Source organism: Colobus angolensis, unplaced genomic scaffold (genome assembly GCF_000951035.1).
Source record: "Colobus angolensis palliatus isolate OR3802 unplaced genomic scaffold, Cang.pa_1.0 Scaffold112, whole genome shotgun sequence".
In the NCBI taxonomy this organism is placed as follows: Eukaryota; Metazoa; Chordata; class Mammalia; order Primates; family Cercopithecidae; genus Colobus; species Colobus angolensis.
Genome location: NW_012112253.1, coordinates 7568503 through 7591083, shown reverse-complemented (window position 1 = coordinate 7591083; position 22581 = coordinate 7568503). Strand labels below are relative to the sequence as shown.

At 37.2% G+C, this 22581-nt stretch overlaps 1 protein-coding gene across 2 annotated transcripts in view; it reads left to right on the top strand.

The window, feature by feature from the left end:
• Positions 1-22581, top strand: part of MCTP2 (multiple C2 domains, transmembrane 2) — a 194614-nt gene that overhangs the window by 29973 nt on the left and 142060 nt on the right. For both annotated transcript variants that reach the window (XM_011957959.1, XM_011957951.1), the window contains exons 4-7: positions 13351-13493; positions 14270-14346; positions 14880-14991; positions 19125-19160. In XM_011957959.1, coding sequence (XP_011813349.1) covers positions 13351-13493; positions 14270-14346; positions 14880-14991; positions 19125-19160 — 368 coding nt within the window. The remainder of the gene's footprint in view (positions 1-13350; positions 13494-14269; positions 14347-14879; positions 14992-19124; positions 19161-22581) is intronic.

Genomic DNA, 22581 nt, shown 5'->3' with positions numbered 1-22581 from the left:
TCTGTCACCAGGCTGGAGTATAGTGGCATCATCTCAGCTCACTGCAACCTCCAACTCCCTGGTTCAAGTGATTCTCCTGTCTCAGCCTCCTGAGTAGCTGGGATTACAGGCATGCCCCACCACGCCCAGCTAATTTTTGTGTTTTTAGTAGAGATGGGGTTTCACCACATTGGCCAGGATGGTCTCGATCTCCTGACCTTGTGATCCACCTACCTCAGCCTCCCAAATTGCTGGGATTACAGTCGTGAGCCTCCATGCCTGGCCCACCCCAATTTTTAAAATCTATTTTTCTTTCTAAAGTGAAAGAGAATCTGGCTTTTAAATGTTTAATTACCTGGTGTTTTCTCTCTACACATTTTTCTCTGTACTATGAAAACTTTATTTTGGAGAAGAAATTAAAACTTAGTAGGGTACCATACTTTATTCAATAAACATTTCGAATTTTGTTCACAATTGTTGATATTAGGAATAATGCCACAACAAACATGCTTATGCCTAAATCTGTGTGTACAGCTTACTTTTTCATATATTTGCCAGTAAGTTATATTTATTCAGTTGGATTGCATTTTTTCTGTTACATGATTTGAGCATTTCAAGATTCTCATTACAAAATTGCCAATTTACTGTTGAGAAAGACCTATTTTGTTGACCTACTGGTATGTGAAAATGGGCCACTTTTTGTGTCTCACCTATCTTGTATGTAGAATATTGTTGTTGTTGTTTGAGACTGAATCTCGCTCTGTCGCCCAGGCTGGAGTGCAGTGGCATGATCTCAGCTTACTGCAACCTCTGCCTCGGGTTCAAGCGATTCTCCTGCCTCAGGCTCCTGAGTAGCTGGGATTACAAGCATGTGCCACCACACCCAGCTAATTTTTGTGTTTTTAGTAGAGATGGGGTTTTGCCATATTGGCCAGGCTGGTCTCGAACTCTTGACCTCAGGTGATCCCCCCCACCTCAGCCTCCCGAAGTGCTGGGATTACAGGTGTGAGCCACCGTGCCCAGTCAGATCTTTGTTATTTTGATAGAAGGAAAGTGTTGTCTTGTTTTTTTTTTTTCTTTAAATTGTATTCATCAATTTGTACCTTTAAATATGTCTGGTTAATGAGATATTTGCTTCTCTGCATTGTCTGTTCCATGCATCACTGTTATTCATTCTGTCTCCTGGGCATGTTCACGTGCATTTTTTTTTTTTTTTAAAGTTTGTCACTTGCCTTTAGATTTTGTTTATAAAGTTTTTGTTGCAAAAATATTTTTAATCTTACGATTCTTTTCTGGAAAATGTCTTCATTTTTTTATCTAGAAAGCTTCTTTAGAGACACGTACATTGACCTACATTTATTCTCTTTTCTATCTAGTTTTACATTTGTCTCTTTGATCTGTATCAAGTTTACTTAGTTTCTGGCCCAAAGCAGGAGCTTAGTTTTACTGTAACCAAATGGCTATCTAACTAACTAGGACTAAATATTTCTTTTCCTAATGATGTGACGGTCACTTTGTAAGTATACATTAAATTGCAACACATATTGTAGTCTGCTTCCACAATTTCTCTTTGATTCCTGTTGATGTTTTTCTCTTGTTTGGCATCAGCTCCACACCAGAGTTTTACTGTGTTGAAAATTCAGTCCTTTTTATTTTGCAACATTTGGGATTTGCTTCTCATTGGAGTACCTTCTCTGAACACCAGATGGCATGAGATCATTGGCCACATCTGGGCCAGTGTATCAGAAAAATTGTCATTCAAGAGCAAATGTGAACCTTTCAAAGATTCAGACACCCATTCGGTAACACAGGAGTGGTTTTCCTTCACTCTTTGAGCTTTGGTAGCTTGCGAATGTCCTGCAGTAAGTGATTGGAGCTGAGTTTTAAAATTGGTTTCTGTTTATTCCTTTGCCACCTGGTACAGAGCATCACTGGACGTGTTTGTCCCAACAGCCTTTAATGTATTCCCACAGCTGAACCCTTTCCTCTGAAGATTTTTGTTGTATGGTTTTGTTTTGGGAATCTGTGTGGACTTGTGAATTGATCAGAACGTCCTGATACTCTGCTGCTTTGTAGAGTCATTTTATCTGTTTCTGTGGAATCCCATCTCAATTCCTATGAAGTGCCTTGGAGCAAAATTGGGATATTTTCTATTCCTGCTGCATGTAAGAAAATTGCCTTACACCCAAGCATCATTGGTTTGAATTAAATGTGGCATGTCTTCTATTTGCTTGATTGGGTCTTCTCTAGAGGGGGTGGTTTTTATCAAGTGTTTGTTTCTTTTTCTTCTTCTTCTTTTTTTTCTTTTTTTGAGATTGAGTCTCGCTCTGTTGCCCAGGCTGGAGTGCAGTGGGGTGATCTCCGCTCACGGCAAGCTCCGCCTCCCGGGTTCACACCATTCTCCTGCCTCAGCCTCCCGAGTAGCTGGGATTACAGGTGCCCGCCACCACGCCTGACTAATTTTTTGTGTTTTTAGCAGAGATGGAGTTTCACCATGTTAGCCAGGATGGTCTCGATCTCCTGACCTCGTGATCCACCCGCCTCAGCCTCCCAAAGTGCTGGGTTTACAGGCGTGAGCCACCGCGCCTAGCCTATCAATTGTTTATTTCTGTACCACAAAAGTACATGCTGTGTTTCAAGTCATTCTTTTAATGTATTTGTTTCATTGTTTGTAAAGTTGATAAGAGGTATTCTGCCTGTGCGCACATTGATGTGTGTTTGTGTATTCCCACATATCCATGATTTACTGGTGGCTGAGTTTTGATTTCAGCGACAGTCCTATCATACCATCACGCCTTGCTGAATTTGAGGTCGGGAGTGTGGCCTGTCGTGGTGAAGGGTGTTATTCTTGAGTCTCTCTCTATGTAACAAATTACCTTGAATCTCAGCAACAGCCGTGTGTTCATGAATTCTGGGAGTGTAAATTTGGACAAAGCCCAATGGAGATGGCCTGTTTTTGCTGTACACTGACTGGGGCTTCACCTGGGAAGACTTGAAGATTGGGAAGACTTGGCTATTGGGAACCTATCTTTGGAAGACTTGAAGGTCTGTTGATTCCCATATTGTGTGTATGGAATCAGGCGTCTGGAAGATGAAGATGGTTCCACATGAGGCCTCTCCATGTAGAATGTCTTCCTCATGACATGGCAGCTTCAGAGTCTTCAAGCTTTTTATGTGGAAGCTCAGGGCTGCAGGCACAAGGGGCCCAGCACAAGGCAGAAGCTGCATCACCTTATAGGATGTGGCCTTGGAAGGAACACCGCACCACAACGGTTGAAGCAGTCACCCAATTCAAGAGGAGTGGGGACAGATACCCTACTTTTTTATTAAGTACCACAGAATTTGGGGGCTATTTTGTAAAATTACTGTAGTTCTGAAGCCTTTAGAGTGAAAACAATCTGGGTTCAAGGCTCAGCTCTGAACTTTCTAACTTTCCTCATCCTTTAAAACAATTTTTTATTACCTATATTTAAAGCACAACATGATATTTTGATATCCATAGTGTATTAGTGGTCTATTCTTGCATTGCTATAAATGCCTGAGGCTCGATAATTTATAAAGATAAGAGACTTAATTGGCTCATGGTTCCACAGGCTGTATAGGAAGCATGATGCTGGCTTCTGAGGAGCTTACAATCATGGCTTCCAGGGAGCAAGCATGTCACATGAGAGCAGGAGCAAGACAGAGAGCAGGGAGGTGTCAAACACTTATAAACCACTAGATCTCTTAAGAATTCACTGACTGTCCTGAAGACAGTACCAAGAGGGATGATGCAGAGCCATTCATCAGAAATCCACCACCATGACCAAATGACCTCCCAACAGGCCCCACTTCCAACATTAGGAATTACATCTCAGTATGAGGTGTGGATGGGGACACACATGCAGACCATATCACATAGTGAAATGCTTCCTACAGTGAAGCCAATTAACATATCCATCATCACATAGTTAGTTTTTTGTGTGTGGTAAGAGCACTTAAAATCTATTCTCTTAATAAATTTTTAATATATAATACCCTTCCATTACCTGGAGTCCTCATCATATGGTAGGTCTCCAGACTTACTCATCTTACATAACTGCACCTCAGTGCCTTTGACCTACTTCACCCTATTTCTTTGCTCCCCTTCACTTGGGAAAAAGTCTTCTACTTTTTGTTTGTGTGTATTCGATTTCTTTTTGGATGCCACATATGAAAGAAGACCATGTGGCATGTTTTTTCTATGCCTGGCTTATTTCATTTAGCATAATGTCCTCCAGCTTTATTCATGTCGTTGCAAATGGCAGGATCTCCTTTTATAAGACTGAGAAGTAGTCCTCATCCTTAAAGAAGCAGTGTAAAGCATGTATATCTCCTTTTGCAGGATTAAAGGAGATCATTCCCATGTTAATGTTATTCTTGAATTTTGGTCCTGTTCTATTTTTTTTTTTCTGTAAAGGCTGATGTCCATTTTCTTAGACTTAGATTTGTGCTTAAACAGTAGCTTGGGTGGGGGATTATTTCTAGTAATTTTTAATAAGGAGAATGTGAGAGTATCAATAATCATATACACTTTGGTAATAATGAATTTCTGGAACACAGATTACTAATACGCATATAGGCCTTGTAGACGTCACCCTTTATAGAGATTCTAAGCAACTGTATTCATTGATTCTCTCGCTTACTCCTTACTTATATTTTTTTCTCCTCTAAACCTTTCTAGTCTCTTTTTATTGCAGTATTCTAGCTGCTGCCTCTCCTGTCCCTTTTTTCTATGTTGTCATGCCTTATTCTAACTTTACATGGGGCCCTCATTTTTTCGTGTTACAGGGACAACCATGTATGAGGTCTCTAAGCCGAAATTCACACCCTTTTTTGGGTGACCAAGAATAGGGATACAGGCATATGGGAGTGTGTGTGTGTGTTTGCTTGTTTGTTTTGAGACAGGGTCTCACTCTGTTGTCCAAGTTGGAGTGCAGTGGCTCACTGCAACCTCTGCCTCTCAGGCTCAAGCAGTCCTCCCACGTCAGCCTCCCAAGTAGCTGGGACAAAAGCTATGCACCACCATGCCTGGCTAATTTCTGTATTTTTTGTAGAGGTGGAATTTTGCCATGTTGCCCAGGCTGGTCTTGAATTCCTGAGCTCAAGCAATCCACCTGCCTCGGCCTCCCAAAGTGCAAGGATTATAGGCATGAGTCACCACACCCAGTGCAGGCATATGTTTTTAATGACCAGTTTGCCAAAAGCATCAATTAGTTCAATCATGCATTCAACCAAATGACGAATTCACTGAAATTACTGAATTCATGTTAATATATTGACAATGCTTTTCTTCTTCCATTTATAAAGTTATAGCTATTGATATTCTTAAAAATATTGGATGGAGACTTTTAAAAATAGCTTTTGAAGGTCTCTGGGTCATCTTAGTTGATGGGTTGTAAAGACAAAACCAAAACAGCATTTTAAACAATATTTAATTTGTGTCAAGTCAAAACAGTAAATGATAGAAAAGACCGAATATCTCATAGCTTAAGCTACAGACCTACAAAGGGCAAGTGTAAGGAGAGAAAAAGGGAAGGTGTTAGGGGAAGAGGTGGGGAAGGGACTGAGAGTAGGGGAAGGCAGGGGCGGTATGTGGAGGTCTGGGATGGTATGGGGTGGGACTGAGGGAGTTCAGGGGGGCTGTGGTGCCGGGAAGAATCCAAAGACCCAGGAGGACCTCCTTCCCCAGTTCTTAGACATGCCCTATGTCTCATCGTTTATGCTCTGTGAGTTGCTATAAACTTTAAAATTAGTTAAACAAATTTTAGTAACATTGAGAATTTCAGGTCATTGATTTTACTGTATATTGGTCATTGGAAATTCTTCCAGTAAGTTGGACTTAGGTAAATTGCCTGGAGCTATTGCAACTCAGGGTCTGTCTGTGGGCAGACCTTGCCCAAGGTGCCGGTACGTGGCAGGTCCATTTAGAGGAAGGAAGTCAATCGTATTTGGGAGAGAAGTTCAGGAATAGTTCAATCAGAGTGTGCTAAATGGCAAAACAGACAGGAAGGCCAGTAGAAGATTGGGGAAGAAGTTGTTCTATGGTTGGTATCAAAAACGGCTGTGAGAAGCATGTGACCCTTATCTGCAGAAGAAAGATAATGGGCTGTGATAAACCTGGGAATGTGCATGTTCTGTTTATTTTGGTGGATAAAACCACTGACTTGGAATTCTGCTAGCTTTGAATCTACCACTATCTGAAGTAGTATAGATTTTTCTCTGCATAGGAGAAGTTCCTTCTTTCTCAGATGGCTGAGGAAAAATGTCCTGTAAATTTCCATAACGTCCATTAGGGTTTCTGAAGAGGTCAATTAAAAGTGCCGCACTAGGGCTGATAGCTCAGCTCTACTTTTGAACAGGCCAGCAGCACCTGTTCAAAACTTAGAAGCAACTTTTATATTTTTTGTATTTTCTGGTGTCAAAGTCAGAACGTACAGATTCCATCTGAAAGAAGCTCAGGCATGATTCTTTTCCCAAGAAAAAGAGAAGATCCTAAGTATGTGTATATATTCAGAAGACTATAAATGGATGTGTATAAATAGAATAGTCACTTATTACTCTTACCCTATTAGATAAAAAATTTGAAGTATATACTTTTTGTATGTTTCCAAATACTATTTTTGTCATTGGAGTTTTATATATGTAGCTCAGTGTCCCTAAAGAGCTGGTAAATAATTTAATTATTGACTTGAATTTGAAATCCTAAGCTCTCCCAAAGAAAGTTATCAGATATTCCAAAATGTGAACTTAGTGTTAAAATATAGTGATAATTTCCTTTCATGAACAAACAACTACTTCGGGAAATATATTTGATTAGAAAATTTTTCAAGCTAAAGACATTTCTTTTGGATAAGTTGCATGGCTAAATTTTATAACTTAGCTGATAGCAAGTAAGTAAACTTTTCCTACAAATAATGCTTTTGTATTCAACACAGTGTATTTTTAGTCCAAATTAGAAAAGCTAATTTTTAAAAAAATGTCACATAGTAAGTTTATACATATATATGCACAGACATACAGATAAAGTGAATATTAAACTCAATTGTAGAAGTATATTTATGGGCTAGGCGTGGTGGCTCATGCCTGTAATCCCAGCACTTTGGGATACCGAGATGGGCAGATCATGATGTCAGAAGTCTGAGACCAGCCTGGCCAACATGGTGAAACCTTGTCTCTACTAAAAATACAAAAATTAGCTGGGCCTGGTGGTGGGCACCTTTAATCCTAGCTACTTGGGAGGCTGAGGCAGGAGAATTGCTTGAAACCCGGAGGGTGGAGGAGGTTGCAGTGAGCTGAGATCTTGCCACTGCACTCCAGCCTGAGCGACAGAGCAAGACTCTGTCTCAGAAAAAGGTGTATAAGGATTCTGATGTCTTATTAATTGAAGAAAGCAGGTAAATGATATTGTATAAAGACTGATCCCTTTTTGTGATAAGTGTGTGTGTATGCACATTTAAGCATGTAAAGTCTAAGTACGTATCAGCATATTAAGCTTTTCTAGATGGGAATTTTTTTCTTTTTTAAAAACTTTCTTCTTTTCTCTTTTACCATTGCCATGAGTTATATCAAAAAAAAGCAAAGAGAAGTTGTTTGTAATTAAAGCTGTATTTTAGAGGTTCATTTTATTTGCATATTACAATTGTTCTTGAGCCATTCAATGTGATATTGACTGTTTCTATTCACCATTTGTATTGGCACCAGCCATGTTCTTCAGTAGCACTCTCAAAGTGGCAAGAGTTCCTAAAAATGATAAGAAAAATTAAGGGGAGAACAAAATCTTCAAATTCTATAGTTGTGGGTGACTGTTTCCTGATGATGACTTGAGTTGCCATGGGTCCTTACTGAGCTGCCTGTTATTTTTATCAATTGTGTCTCCAAAGTGCTCTGAAATCCTCAGTGAATATAGCAGTAGGAAAGGAAGTAGCCAGTCCTTATGAAGACTTAGTGATTTTTAGTTTTTATACAGCTCTTTCCTTCTAGGACAGCTCAGATTGTTTTATAGAAGTGTTCCCAAATCACACAGAATCCCTGCGAGAAGTAAGATAAGGAATTTTCTGTCAAACTTAAGAGAAGATGATATAAATTTCACACCTTTAGAGGTGGCAGTAGAAGAAATACTATAGAAACAAATTAGAGTACATTAACTTGGAAAATTAAAGTAAAATAAATGAATATTTAATTACTGCTACATGCATTGCAATACACTCTTCCCCTTTATAACTTCAGTAGTAATACTAAAAATAGCACTCGTGAGGCATTCTCAGCAAATGGCCGAAGCCTGCTATCTTTGAAGTATATTGGATCATTCAGTTCTCAAAATGATCCCTTGAAGTTGATAGTTTTCTATCTCACAAGTGAAGATATTACAGCATAAGGAAACTGAGTAAATGGCCCACAGTTACATAGTTAGTAAAAGGAAGGCCTGAGACTTTAATTTACCATGTCCATCTAACTTCAAAATTTATTCATTCATTCATCACATAAGTATAATCCATCTACCAGGCGTATTAGGCACCTCTGGTCATTAATCTTACCTTCCAAAGGAGCTTTGATTTGGAGAAATTTCATAATATACTCATAGGTGGTCCAAATAATGTTTTCTGTATTTAAATACATTTGTAAAATATGGAATAGAAAAGTTTAAGATGTTTTTTGATTTTGTGTGTTTAGAGAGACAGGGTCTTGCTCTGTTAGCCAGGTTATAGTGCAGTGGCATAATCCTAGCTCATGGTAAACTCTAAATCTTGGGCTCTAGCAATTCTCCTGCTTTAGCTTCCTGAGTAGCTAGGACCACAGGCACATGCAACCGCAACCAGCTAATTTTTTTTTTTTCCCGGTGGAGATGGGGTCTTACTGTGTCACTCAAGCTGGTCTCAAACTCCCGGCCTCAAGTGCTCCTCCCGCCTTGGCCTCTCAAAGTACTGGGATTATAGGCATGAGTCACTGTATCCAGCCTGTCATTTGTACTTCATTTCTTAACATAGTTTAATATTTTACTCTATATTATGAAAGTTCTAGGCTAGGAAATAGTAAGCAGCTTTTTAAAATGGTTTGGATCACATACCCTCTCCCGTCCGTGGAGTGTCTCTCGAGATGTAGTTCTGTGGAAGTGCTTTTTAGGGCATTTTCTGAAACTGTGAGTAGGTCCTTCTTGTGGTCTGGTCCCAGCTTTCTCCTCAGTCCTCAACTCTCTGTTGCTATATTTTCTCAGCTACCAGGTTTCCTAGCTTTACCCTCTTTCTTCTTTATTCTAAATTATAGGCTGCTGTCAGATTTATATTTCTAAACCTTGGCTCTGAACACTTTAGCCTGCTGCTCGTGAGTGAACCTGAATTTCCTTCCCTCTTCGTATTAAAATAATTCCAGATGAGCTAAAGGCTTAAGTGGTGAGGAAAAAAAAAAAAAAGAAAGGTATAAAATCAGTGGAAGAAAACATAGCTGAATTAATTTAAAATTTTGTACAACATTTCTTCTAAACAGGATGTTAAACTACAAAGCCATAAATACAACTTAGGTAAATTTGATGAAATAAAAGTGAAAATCACTTATTGCCAGAAATAACGTAAGTCTAAACAAATTCTGACAAGACTTATAGTCAATGGTTGATTGATTTCCACAATGAAGGGGCTCATTTAAATCCATAAGCAAAAGACAAAACCATGGGCCATTCATATTCATTTCTCCAGCAGTTTCATTGTTAAAATTTTCCTCTGAATATAATCACTTACGGACTCCAAGATAATTATAGAAGGATGCCTATTACAGTATTGTTTATACTAGTTAATAAAATTGGAAAAGATATTAATATCCATTATTTAGTAACTAATTACATAAACTAACACAATACCATGAAAATATATTCAGTTAGTTTTTTAAAAAACAGTTGATCTATATTGCTGGTACGAGCAGAGCTCCAAGGAATGTTAATTGTGAAAGCATGAGTCCACTAAAAACAATTCCATTTTTTTTCCCTGTAAAATGCCCAAGAAACTATTTATGGTAGATATATAAGACAAGTGAGAATCAATGAAGAGTACTAGAGTGGAGATTTTACTTTTCAAAACCCTTTCAGAGTTGTGTGCATGTATTACTTTTCTTAAAAATTAAAAAAAAAGGAAAAGAGTACAAACACCTGTATTTATTACAGATTATAAACTAAACTCCTTATTTTGCCTTTATAGGCTACTTGGGCCTCTGACTCATCTGTTTTTTACAACTTTATTTCTCATTGTATGTTCTTCCCTTAATCTCTGGATAGATTGAAATGCATGCTCGGCACCACACCACTCTAGTCATTTTGAGTCTCCTTCCCTCCTTCGCTTTTAGAGCAGATGCCTCCTACTGGAATGACCTCCTTCTCTGCCTGTTCTGATCCACCCATATTTCAACTCCCATCTTCTTTATTGCAGCCTCCACTGGTACTCCAGCTAGAACTAATCTTCCCTACCTATGAGCCATCATCATTCCCAGGTTCAGTTCTGTTGGGACACTTCCTTCTTGAACTTTGTTTTATATGTCTGAGTTGCCTGCTGCCCCTTAGGTGAAGAAGAGCAAGATCTGGGATGGATGCATCTTGTAACCTCCTGGAGTGCTCAGCATGGGGCCACACTCAGAAATGGCTGGAAGCTGTTTGTGACTCGTTAGTATGCCTGACAGATGCCCGTGATGACCTGTAGTGTCAGTGGGCAGGAGTAGAAACAAGGGCTGTCACATGTGGTCGTTAGGAAGGGAAGTGGGTGCAGCATTTTTAGAGGACTGATGACTGGCTGTTGGTTTTGCTTAGCATATATATGTATATGTATGTGCATATATATGTATGTGTATAGATACATGTATGTGTATATATATGTACTGCTGTGTGTTTGGAATGGAGCAGGACACTAGGGCCATGAATGCTTAACATCCTGATAGTCTACGTCTGAGGCTGAGGGACTCCATCAGGTCCACATGGCAGAACTGGTGATGGTCCCAGAATGGAGGCACCGTCTTTGGACTCTTGGCTTCATTCCCCTCGCCTAGTACCACACTACCACAAGAGCCTCATTGTGTCTGAAGCTCCCAGTGAACAAGGTTAAAGTCCACCCATTCAGGTGTCATCTCATCATTTGTATAATCTGGGAGTTGCATTCCTGAGTGGCCGACCCCTTTTCAGAAGCTGCCTAGTTGAGATGTCACTTCCCTGACAGTGAGGCACTTAGGCTCAGAGAGAAAAATCACAATGTGCTCCCCCTTCTCTCAAATTTTCCCTAACAATTAATGCGGCACTAACTTGACACCCTCTTTCCTTGTTTGGCTTTGTAAACCCTGGTCCCTTTTTCTATTAATTCCAGACATTAATATTTTCTTTCACACAACTGCCGCCATTCACCCGTGAAACAGTTTGAACATTATGTAGCTGTCAAGATGCCTGGGGATTACCCAGTATGCCTTGCCTGTGAGAAACTGACACCACTGAGGCCTAGTTTTGAGATGTTTATTTTGAGAGTACGCTGACAAGCATGAAGGCCTGATCCCAGAGTGGCAATTTCATTTAATTAAAGGCCTCTTTTTATTATAGTTTTCCCCCACTTTTTTATATATATATATCAGAATGATTGTTAAAGTTTGCCTCGCCAGAGGTGTTCTCTTCTGCTGTAGGAGGGAGGGGGTGGGCGATTGCACTCTCACTAGCGAGCATTTCTCTGAATGACTGTGAATGCATTCATTTTGCTGTTCTTCTCAGCAAAAACACGGTGTGTATGCGTGTCTGTGCGTGTGTGCACATGCATGTGCATGCCCAAGTTTAAAATAAAGACTGATGGGCTTCCACTCCTATGTTACCAAACTTAAAATATGAGATTTGACTATGTATATGTATATATTTGCAGCTAATTTAATTTTTGTTTAAAGTTAGTACCCTGGCAATACTGGAAGGCTGACTTCTCAAAATCATGCCTTACTTAATCTAGTGAGGCTTTTAAACCATGGCTGCTATTTTACTTCGTAGCGATGTTAATTTCAGTTCAAATAGCTGGGAAATGTAGTGCATTCCATTTTCAGTAATTTTTAGTACTGGAGTTAAATGGAAATAATAAAAGGAGCTGAAAAAAGAAAAGATTGAAGTAATGCATGATGGATATTAATGATTTGATAAATGTTGTGAAAGAGTAGCCTAATTAATTTTTGATGTGATATTCCTAGACTATATTGGCTTGATGTTGATGTCAGCACTTCATTTCAATAAATATTCTGGGGGCCTGTCTTGGGTGCTGTCCAAGGCACAGGGGAGATCCCAGTGAACAGACCAGGCTGTTGGTCTTTGTATGCTTATTCACTGCCGTGTTTCAAAATTAGCTATAGAATCATAACTCCCCAAATCAGATTTTCTTTCTTTGTAGCGTTATCAGCTGGCCTTCATTTATCTCCTCATTGATTGCTCATTCATTTGTGCCTTCTTCATCCACCATTTACTAGGTAGTAATGAACAAGTGTATTCCAAGCATTGTATCATGAGACACACGCATGTAACACACGCACAATACATAATTCATGTATTATGTTTTGCAGGCTTTTTTTTTTTTTTTTAACTTGCATTGATCTGAAAAGTGTGGAGGAGGGTCTGCCATCAGCCCTTCTTTTTGCTTTGGGCAGAGTGACTGGAGGGACATTATTCATTTCTTTTGGCGTCTGTTTCAAAGCTCCCGGGGAGGAGCTGGGCGGGTCAGCGGTGTCAGCGCTGAGGCCAGCTGAGGGCCTGGCTGGTGTGGAGTTCAGCTGGCCTGGCTGAGACAATGTTGGCTGCTTTAGTGCAGGTGCGGGGAGGCAGCAAAGAATGGCAACTTTGTCAATTTAATCTCTACGCCTCCAGTTTCACTTGTAGCCCCATCGTGCCATCTTTTGAGCCAGTGATTCCAGAGATTTATTTATTATGATTATATTTTCAAGTACAGCATTCTGTTGAATCAGCCATCTGGCTAAATGTTTGAAACTGATTTCTTTCACTTTTCACTGACTTGCTGCGGTTCCTACGAGGTGGTGGGCTTCTCCCTAGGACTTCTGACCCTGTTAGCTGGTGCTGGTAGATTTTACTTCTTGAATTTTTGTGAGTAGTATAGCGGTGACCTACCCACAAAGAAACAAAACAAAAACTACTCAAGGAGCCCGTTTATATTCTACCACTACAGGGAAAAGAGAATTATTCATTTATCCCAAACTGTTTCTTATCTCCCTCTGTCCTCCACCTCCGAGGCCTTTAATCTCTGTGCAGGGAGACATTAGCCTGGGGAGTGGGGAAAGGATCTTTATTTAGTGAAGGTCCCAGGCTTTTACATGTATTTTAAAATTCTGTCTTATTTTCTTTTTCTTTTAAAGGCACAAGTGATCCTTATGTGAAATTTAAGCTGAATGGGAAGACATTGTACAAAAGTAAAGTCATATATAAGAACTTGAACCCAGTATGGGATGAGATAGTTGTATTGCCAATACAAAGCCTTGATCAAAAGCTACGTGTGAAGGTAATCACAGATGGCTTTCAAATATGTACCTTTATTAAAAACATTTCTCAGCAGTTTCTCATGTCCTCTTAGACGTGAACTTGCCAAATTAATTCTTTTATTAGGACAGATTAAAATAATAATATAGAAGAAATTCCTAATACTGTTTGTTGAAACTGTATGTTTCTCTTCAATCAATGAGATACACTCCAGTGAAAATTAGAGTGAAAATAATATCTACATTGATTGTATTTCAGTCTACTAAATGTGGAAGAATTATTACTGGTACTGCAGTGGCGACAAGTACTAAAGCCTTTCTCATTAGGAATATCTTTATACTTAATAGAGCTTCAAGCCACCAGTTGTAAGCATCAATTGCTACAACATCTGGGTTAAAACTGCATGAGTTGAGTGCAGGATGAGATTGCTATAGAAAATTTAGCAAATTTCTATTTAATTGGCAGATCTGCTCACTGTGGAAAATACTAAATTTTAATGACAGACTAGTTAAACTACAGAGAGTGGTCCATTGTGCATAACATTTTGATGGATATAAATACTGCCTTAAAAGAAATTGTTGCTGTTATTTTGATCATAGCAGGCAAAATGGACAAGATTGAATAATTTTGTTCTCTGCATTGGCTTGACTAAATTTCTCTTTAACCATACTATGCAAAGTATTTCAAGATCTGAAAGACTGATTTCAAAATTTCCAACCTATTGCATTTGTTAATAATTTGATAAACTTGGCTGGTTTACCATAATAATGTGTTAATTGACCTCTGTCCTCTTTGTAGGTGTATGATCGAGATTTAACCACATCTGATTTCATGGGGTCTGCATTTGTAATTCTCAGTGATCTTGAGCTTAACAGGTACCGTATTTTTACTTTTTAATTGTTATTGATGAATTTTAGAGGGAACTCACGATAATGTTAAATGGTGCTTGTTGAGGTCAAATGACAAAAACAACATATCTAAACAAATGAAAGAGAGCTTTAAAGTGTTATAACTCTCAGTGTATTTTTAAGGATTTTTACTTTCTGGGTGCCAAATATATTAGTCAGATGTTAAGTATTTTGTAATGCATTCTAAAGTGTGTATTGAATTTCGTACTTTGATTTGTTAATATTCAGTTTCATTAACATAACTTAAAATTAAAACAAGTGTTTACATTTTATTTGGGTGTTAGGGGAGGGGGATCATTTAACCAACTGTTGAATTAAGCAATGCCAGTTTCTCTACTCTGAATATAACTGTTTTATTTTCACTAAGTTTTATGCTTTCTTAACATCGTGTCTAATCCTTATTCAGAGGTAGGAGACTTTTGCCATAAGCTCCTGTTGCGTGTAGGTCAATATAGTCCTGTCAATAAGTGGTAGCATTGTTTGTTGCTTTTTGGTTGTAGAACAACTGAACATATTTTAAAACTGGAAGATCCAAACAGTTTAGAAGATGACATGGGAGTGATCGTCTTAAATTTGAACCTAGTGGTAAAACAGGGAGATTTCAAGAGACATGTAAGTGGGACCTTTTGTTCTTTTGAAACTGCTAATTGTGTCCTTTTTAAGTGGCTCATTGCAATTGTCCCTTGATAGCTAGCAGATGACTGATATATTTGTAATTATTTTAGGAGGGTTCAACATTTTATGGAGTCTTAAAATATCTGTTTTTTAATACAATGCTCTTCTTTGAGGCACCGGAAAGGAAATTGGTTAAGGAATTATTTCTTTTGTGTTATTAAGATGATCAGGCTTACATTTGCAGCATTTTGGTTTCTTCTTTCACTTTTAGCTACCAAGTTTTCCATTGGGAGTTCTTTTGGGAAGATACGAATTTTAATGTTCTCTGGTCTAGTACCTGCAAATTTCTAGTTGATATGGTACCTATCAAAGAGGTCTGTTACATCAGTGAAGCATTAGATTTTGTCACAGTATGATTGGGACTCTTCTTATGAGTAAAAATGTGGATACAAATCATAATCTGATTTTATTTGGGATTATATGTAAGGCTATATTAGAACAAAAGCATCTTTGATTAGGACTTATTTGAAAAGTATTTTTAAAGCCAATTAAAGTACCTGTTTTTTAAGATGTGTTATAATTTAGCATGTTTATAATCCAATATAAAAATATGAAGCCTATTTATAATTAGGTCTCTAGTAATGCTTCTTGAATTGAGGCAATGGGGTAGGGGAGGAGAGTATTTTTCTTTTGATATCACTTATGCTTTTAGTTGTAGTTTTTTTGTGATGAAAATCATGATTGATTTACTAGTAAACTTATAGAAGATAGTTTAAAGCAGTAAGAAAACTGTAGTGTGCCTTTTCAGTTGCCTTTTCAAAGATTCAACTAAATATCTGCTATTTTTAATTTGAATTCCTTTTATTACTTCTTTTTAAAAAAATAGCACTGTTGGCACTTGGGACCTCAATAAAAGAGAGATTTTAATGTTAAAATGTCTTAAATTAATGTTGAAAATAAAAGTATTTTTGCTCACCCCACCTAAAGGAGGAGGGATTTTCTTTAGCTGCTTCTTCATCTTCACAGCATTGCTGCTGCATCTGTGACTCTGGGTTCAGTGTCAGTGATGCAGTAGGTGACTGGTGACTTGAGCTGGGGGCCAGGTTATAGCATGTAATGTAAATAGTTATTTGTCACATGGCTGACAACTTGCCAGCTGATATCTTCAAAAAATTTCTTATATATTCAAGTGGGGTTTGTAAAGGTAGTTGATTTCTCTATGAAAATAGCTGCATATTCAAATGACTGCCTTTGTGAATTTTTCTATAGCATATTAGATTATGTTTTGCAGTAATATTGGCACTTAAAAGATATTTAAGATTGTCAGAATTTGGAGTTTTAACATAACGCCATTTTAGTTTCAATTTATTTCAAATTGCAGAACAGTTAATACTAGACGCAGCTTGGAGTTGTTTTTGTAAAAGATCTCAAAGAGACTATCTTTTCAGGGCTTAAGAATAGCCACAGTTTCCTCTCAGTGTAGGCCTGGTTTCCTCTGACTCCCCACCTGCCATGTTGAAGACTCTGTCAGAATGTCTGTCTGCTCTCTCATGTGCTTCCTTATTTCCTTTTGTCTTTGTCTGGCAGAAGCCTAGTGTACAATATATTGATTATATATACACATACCAATATATTTTTATCCCCATATATATGTACACACTCATATGTATTTATCTTCTTGTATATGCACAAATATATATTTATCTCCATATATACACATATATTTATCTCCAAATATATACACATACATATATATTTATCCCATATATACGCATATATATTTATATATAAACGCATATATATCTTCATATATATTTATCTCCATATCCATATTTATTCAAGTTGGATTTGTAAAGGTAGTTGATTTCCCCATGAAAATAGCTGCATATTCAAATAGCTACCTTTGTGAATTTTTATATCCATATTTATGGATATGGAGATACATGTGTGTGTGTATATATATGTGAATACATGTATATACACACCTATATACATATATATGGATCCATATATACATATATACACATATATGGATACCTATATACATGTACATATGGAGATAAATACGTGTATATGTTACATATATATAATGGAAATCTAGAAAACTGCCTCCTCTCTTCTGATTGATAGTTTTTTTCCATTTATATATTTGATCAAAGAAAATTTATTGAGGAATAATTTATTCTGGGCCATGTGTGGTTATTCAGCTAACGGTGCATATTGGGAGCCCTTGGGGTAACATAGATTATCAGAATCTTTGTTCTTTTCATTGAATTTGAGTTAATATTGAAAGAGATTTTTTTATATTGGGATTTTAAGTGGGAATGACTAGCATTTGGGACTGGAAATCGGTAGATTATTTAAGTGAGATAATTTGTTCATAAATTTCCATTTTAATTTAAACTCTGGTGGAGAGATTTCAGTTTAAAGTCTCAGTTTTTTAACCCATTTTTCTTCCAGTCATCTCTGAGGTAGCCTTTGTTGCTTTAGAACCAAGCTGACAAAAACCTCAGTATGTGCAAAATGTTTATGAATTTACTGTTGTGTCCAGGGACTTAAATGTATATGACAATGGTGCAAGGCAGAAGGGAAGACACTGGCTGGAAGGCTGACAAACATGCTCTGTGTTCTTTTTCATGGCAAAAACAGGAAAAAATATAGTAGCTAAAATTTTGGGCTCTGTTCTCAGACTGCCTGGGTTTGAATCCTAGATCCACCAGTGGTCTGGTTAATTCAAAGAATTATTTAATCTCTCTAAGCTATAATTTCCTCATATGTGAAACAAGGCTAGAAAGAGTGTTTTATAGGGTTGTGAAGATTGAAATTATCAAATATGGTGCTTGGAATTGGGTAGAGACACTCAATATATGGTATTTGGTAGCATTGTAGGAAGTGAATAATAATGGTCATTTTCCATTAATTTATTTACATGCTTTGTTTTGCATAATTGTTAAAAAATATCAAATGAGTTCCTATATGTCAGAGGGCCTAAATAGTCCTGTGTACCTAAAAGATGTAATTAATTTTGGTGGTTGGTTTGGGTGAAAACATCTGTCACTATTTCAGGAAAATAAAAAAAAAAAACACCCTGCTATTAATATCCAGATAATAGTACCTATAACTCTGTCATATGCTGAATGTTGAACTCACAATTTCACTTGGGGACATGTAATTAATGAAGAATATTTTTCAGTCATTTCTGTACCAACATTTCTAGTTGCTGGTCAATGCAATGTAAGTGGATTTCCGCTGAAGACTATTAATGTTCTGGTTTCTAACGTATTGGGAAGACATATTGGCAAAGTGGACTGGTCATTTACCTAAAGGCATTTTTTTCTTAAGAAAAATAGTAAATGTGGTCTGCTCAATTAGGTTTGTAACTGAGTTGTAATCTCCCAAATGGATCCAAGTTGTAACAAACAGTTAGTTGGTTAACCAGCCAGAGTAGAGCTTTACAGTACTGAATGGTGATAGGAGTAATGAGAGGGTTTTGCTTGGAGAGAATTTGTAGACAAAATTCAGCAGCCTTAGCGTGACAGAAGAGAGATCAAAAGGAACAGTGGTGAAGTTTCTTGCTATTTAGAAATTTTTTTTCCTTTTCCTTAGATACTGCATTAGCACATTTTCTTAATTATGCAATACTTACTCATATTTTTTCTATTGTTTTGAATCCTGAGATTTACTAAAAGTAAATGGAATTATTTTTTTCTAGCATCTAAAACTATGGAAACCTAAACATCAACTATCAGTAGTCATGAATTTCTTAAACATTTTTATAATATCTGAGTATTTCAAGCAGAAGAAACCTTTCTGTTTTTTTAGAGAGAACAATATGTTGTTTTAAGATAATTTTAAAAAGTGTACTTCCAAAGATTGAACAGCATTTTTATGTCATTGCTTTTTCATACTGAATATTTAGAGAAAATGATATAACACAACACATACATGTGATTTTTGATGTTGTTTCTATCTTCTTCCTCATATGTGCTTTCTCTGTAACCTCAGAACTTGAATATTAATTATCTGAATGTAACCTGGACCATCTAACATAATATAATTACATTGTTAATGATTCTATTTTCTTCTGTTTTATTTTGCCATCTTCACCATTCCACGGACACAATCTTTAGCGTTGGTCAAATCGGAAGCGATTAAGTGCCAGCAAGGTAAATAGACTTTTTTTTCTTTAGATCATTTGGTTAAAAACTTTGTCTTTGTAGCAAGCACAAATGACTACATGATAGATATTACCCAACCTTTACGTAGAACAGAATTATTTTCCTCTTGCTGTTACGAATAAGAAAACAACCTTCCTTTAAAATTTTTATTTAATAAGGGTGTTGCCAGATGTTCGAGCTGACTCTTGTTTTAGTGGTGACATTTTATATGTACTGGCCATGTTAGAGTGTTACACTTCATTAAGCTTGGATTATTTAGAGTTTAGCATGGTTAGAGTTAGTCCCTTTAGGAAGTTATTTGCCATGAGATGGAAACTAGCATGGTATTGTAGGGGCAATGTAAAGATTGAAAGAAATATGTGGTATACTTTTTAAGTCTCTTTAATGTCTTTTGAAAAAGCCATTTATATCTTTTCAGTAAAATTTCCTTTAAAGCTTTCTCATGAATTGCTGATTTTTTATTTTCTACATTGCTAGAATCTGTTTAAGCAATTATACAATTCTGTCTGACTTATAAAAGGTGCAATAACGCATTATTAATTTATGAAGTTATTAAAGTAGCCAATTGTAACATAAATGACTAAATGTGAAAATTAGTGTAAAAATAAACACAACAAAAAAGTATTTATGACTTAATTTAGCAGCACTGCTACTTTGTAAGGAGAAATAACAAAATAATTCCTATGAAATGATGCAATCTTTGAGACTATTCCTTCAGTTTCTGAATTGTGGTGGTGGTGTGTGTGATCGGAAGATATACAGATGATCTCAGTGAATGCCTGTATTTGCACACCCACATACATGTGCATACAAATATGCCAGCTCTGATTTCTAATGTCACTGTACCTCAGTTACTTATTTCTCTACATAATAAGGAGTTTGAAACTGGGGGGCACTTCCAGCTCAAAGGCTGGAGTTTGGATGCGAATGAGAGACCGTGAGAGAGAGAGAGAATTTTAAACTGACTTTTGCTAGTCACTTAAGAAGAAAGCAAACTTTCAAATCTTGCGTTTGAAAATACACAGGAAACAAAGTTCTGACTCATACTTACTAAAATATATACCCTTTGCATTTTGAACACTTTAAAATAATTCTCATAAGGTGTTTTGTTACCGTATGAGTTCACTTGGTTCCCAAGACTCTGATTCTTTTTAGTAATAAAATTAATATTCAAGAAATAATAACATGGAGCCATCTCAAAAATTCCTTCAACGTTTGCCTTATTCCTTTATAGTCACTAGAGGGTAGAAGAACATCATTTCTCACCACAGGACAAAGCCCAGCTCTCACTCTCCCATATTAAGAGTTTCTGTAACCACCCAAAGCAGTAAAGTTTCCCAGAATGCTTTGGGGAAGCCTGACAAAGCAGTATTTTCTCGTTTATTGATTCTGCTCCTGCACTAAAACACTGGTACTGTACATCAATAACCATCTTTAGTTAGGGAGCTTTGGTCTGTGGAAGAGCACTGGCAGTTTGTGGAAGAACATAAAGGCTAGAAAGAAAAATTGTGAGCTTGGGGAATATTGGAGTCTAGGGAGGACAGGAGAGGTTGTGGAAGAATGGCCAAAGGAATGAGGGGGGATAGAAAAAATGTTGACGACCTGGATAAAGTTATCAAAAATATGAAGCAAACAGAAGATCCCGGAGAGCAGTATTTATGTGTATACTTCAGAGTTGTGTCTTAGAACTGAACTGTTTGTCTTTTGTGGCTTTTTTCCCATCATGGTAGTTTCTCGAATTTGACTTCAGTGCACTGGGCTCAGGGATATAATACACGCCCATCCTGAGTATACATGTTTGATAAAATCCTAGATAAATAAAGTTCACTTTATTAATTTTTGAAAGCTACTATCCTCTTATTCAAGGCATGCAAGTTGTATTTTGCTGAGAAATTTCAATTATGTTGACTTTTTGCTTCTGAGAATGTACAGTTTTAAAGAGAAAAGTCAGGTAGTGTCTAATTTGGCTTATGGAAATTAGTCACATAGAGACTTTAAAGACACTTGATTAGCAATCTGTAAAAGTAGTTAAAATACCCTGGTCAGCCTCTCTTTTGGTATTTTTAAATTATAAAGTTCTATTTTAGGATTTCCACATTGTATTTAATATTATGTAATAATTTAACATAAAGAAGATTACTTAGCTTTGAGTATTAAAAATTTTACTAGTCCTAAGTAATGTACTACCTAAAAATATCATTGGCTTTTTCACCTGAATCTTTTTCTTATAATAATTTTATTTAGATAATTTCTTCTTAATGCCATAAATCGGTAATTTTGCATCATCTAAAAGGTTCCTGAAAGGTCTTTGTAAATTCTTTTTTTCAACTGCTTTCTTACTATTTGGCCCTGGATTTCAATATAGTAAATACAATGAGATTGCCTTTAAAAATAGGTTCAGGTTTCATGCAAAAGCCTTTTAAAATGGGCATTTAAATAAGAATTGGAAATTTGATTTAATAGAGATGAATTAGACACCTAGTTCTCTTTATGTATTTACTATATACAGTCTTTGGTGTGACCAGATTTATTTCCAAGCCTTATTTCCCTCTTTTCTAATTTGTGCAACAATTCGAGAACTAAAAAATATTAACAGTAGTTATTTACCTTATATCAAATAGTCTAATATAAAGACAAAAAAAGCAATGATAAAAAATGGCTTTGACAAATTACTGATTGTGTTCAGAAACTGCACATATTCTGTTTCTCTCTCTCTCTCTCTCACACACACACAGACACACACACACACACACCCCCCACATATCCCCTGCTATTATATGGGTGTCTATAGGTGTTACGTCTACTACAATGGCTATTTAGTTATGGATTATCTTTACTTTAGATGAATTTTCACCGAGATAATTACATACTCTTACATAGCCTCTCTTTTGACTCTCTGTTGTATGTATTACTATGTCTGCTGTCTAAAGTAAGAAACATGACTTAGAGTAGCGTAATTTTTTTTTTTCTGCATGAAATTAATTGACTAGTAGTGCCAACTGTTGGCCTGTTTGGTTTTATATTCTTTTATTTTGGTTCCTGTCTGTTATTGCAAAGGCTGACCTCTGCAAGATACATTCTCTAGGTGCTCCTATCAGCTGGCCTCCACCTGGCTACATACACTGAGAGGACAGTCATAGCATTTGGAGGGAATCAATCTCCCTTCCCCTCTCCCTGTCCTCTCTCCCTCTCCTCTCTTCCCCTCCATCCCCCTCTCCCTCTCTCCCTCTCTGTTCCCCTCTCCCTCTCCATCCCCCTCTTCCTCTCTGTCCCCCTCTTCTTCTCTCCCTCTTCGACCCCCTCTTCCTCTCCACCTCTCCGTCCACCTCTCCCTCTACCTTTTTCCCCTTCCCCTCTCCCCTTTCACCCCTCCCCCTTTCCATCTTTCCCCTTCCCCTCTTCCCCCTCC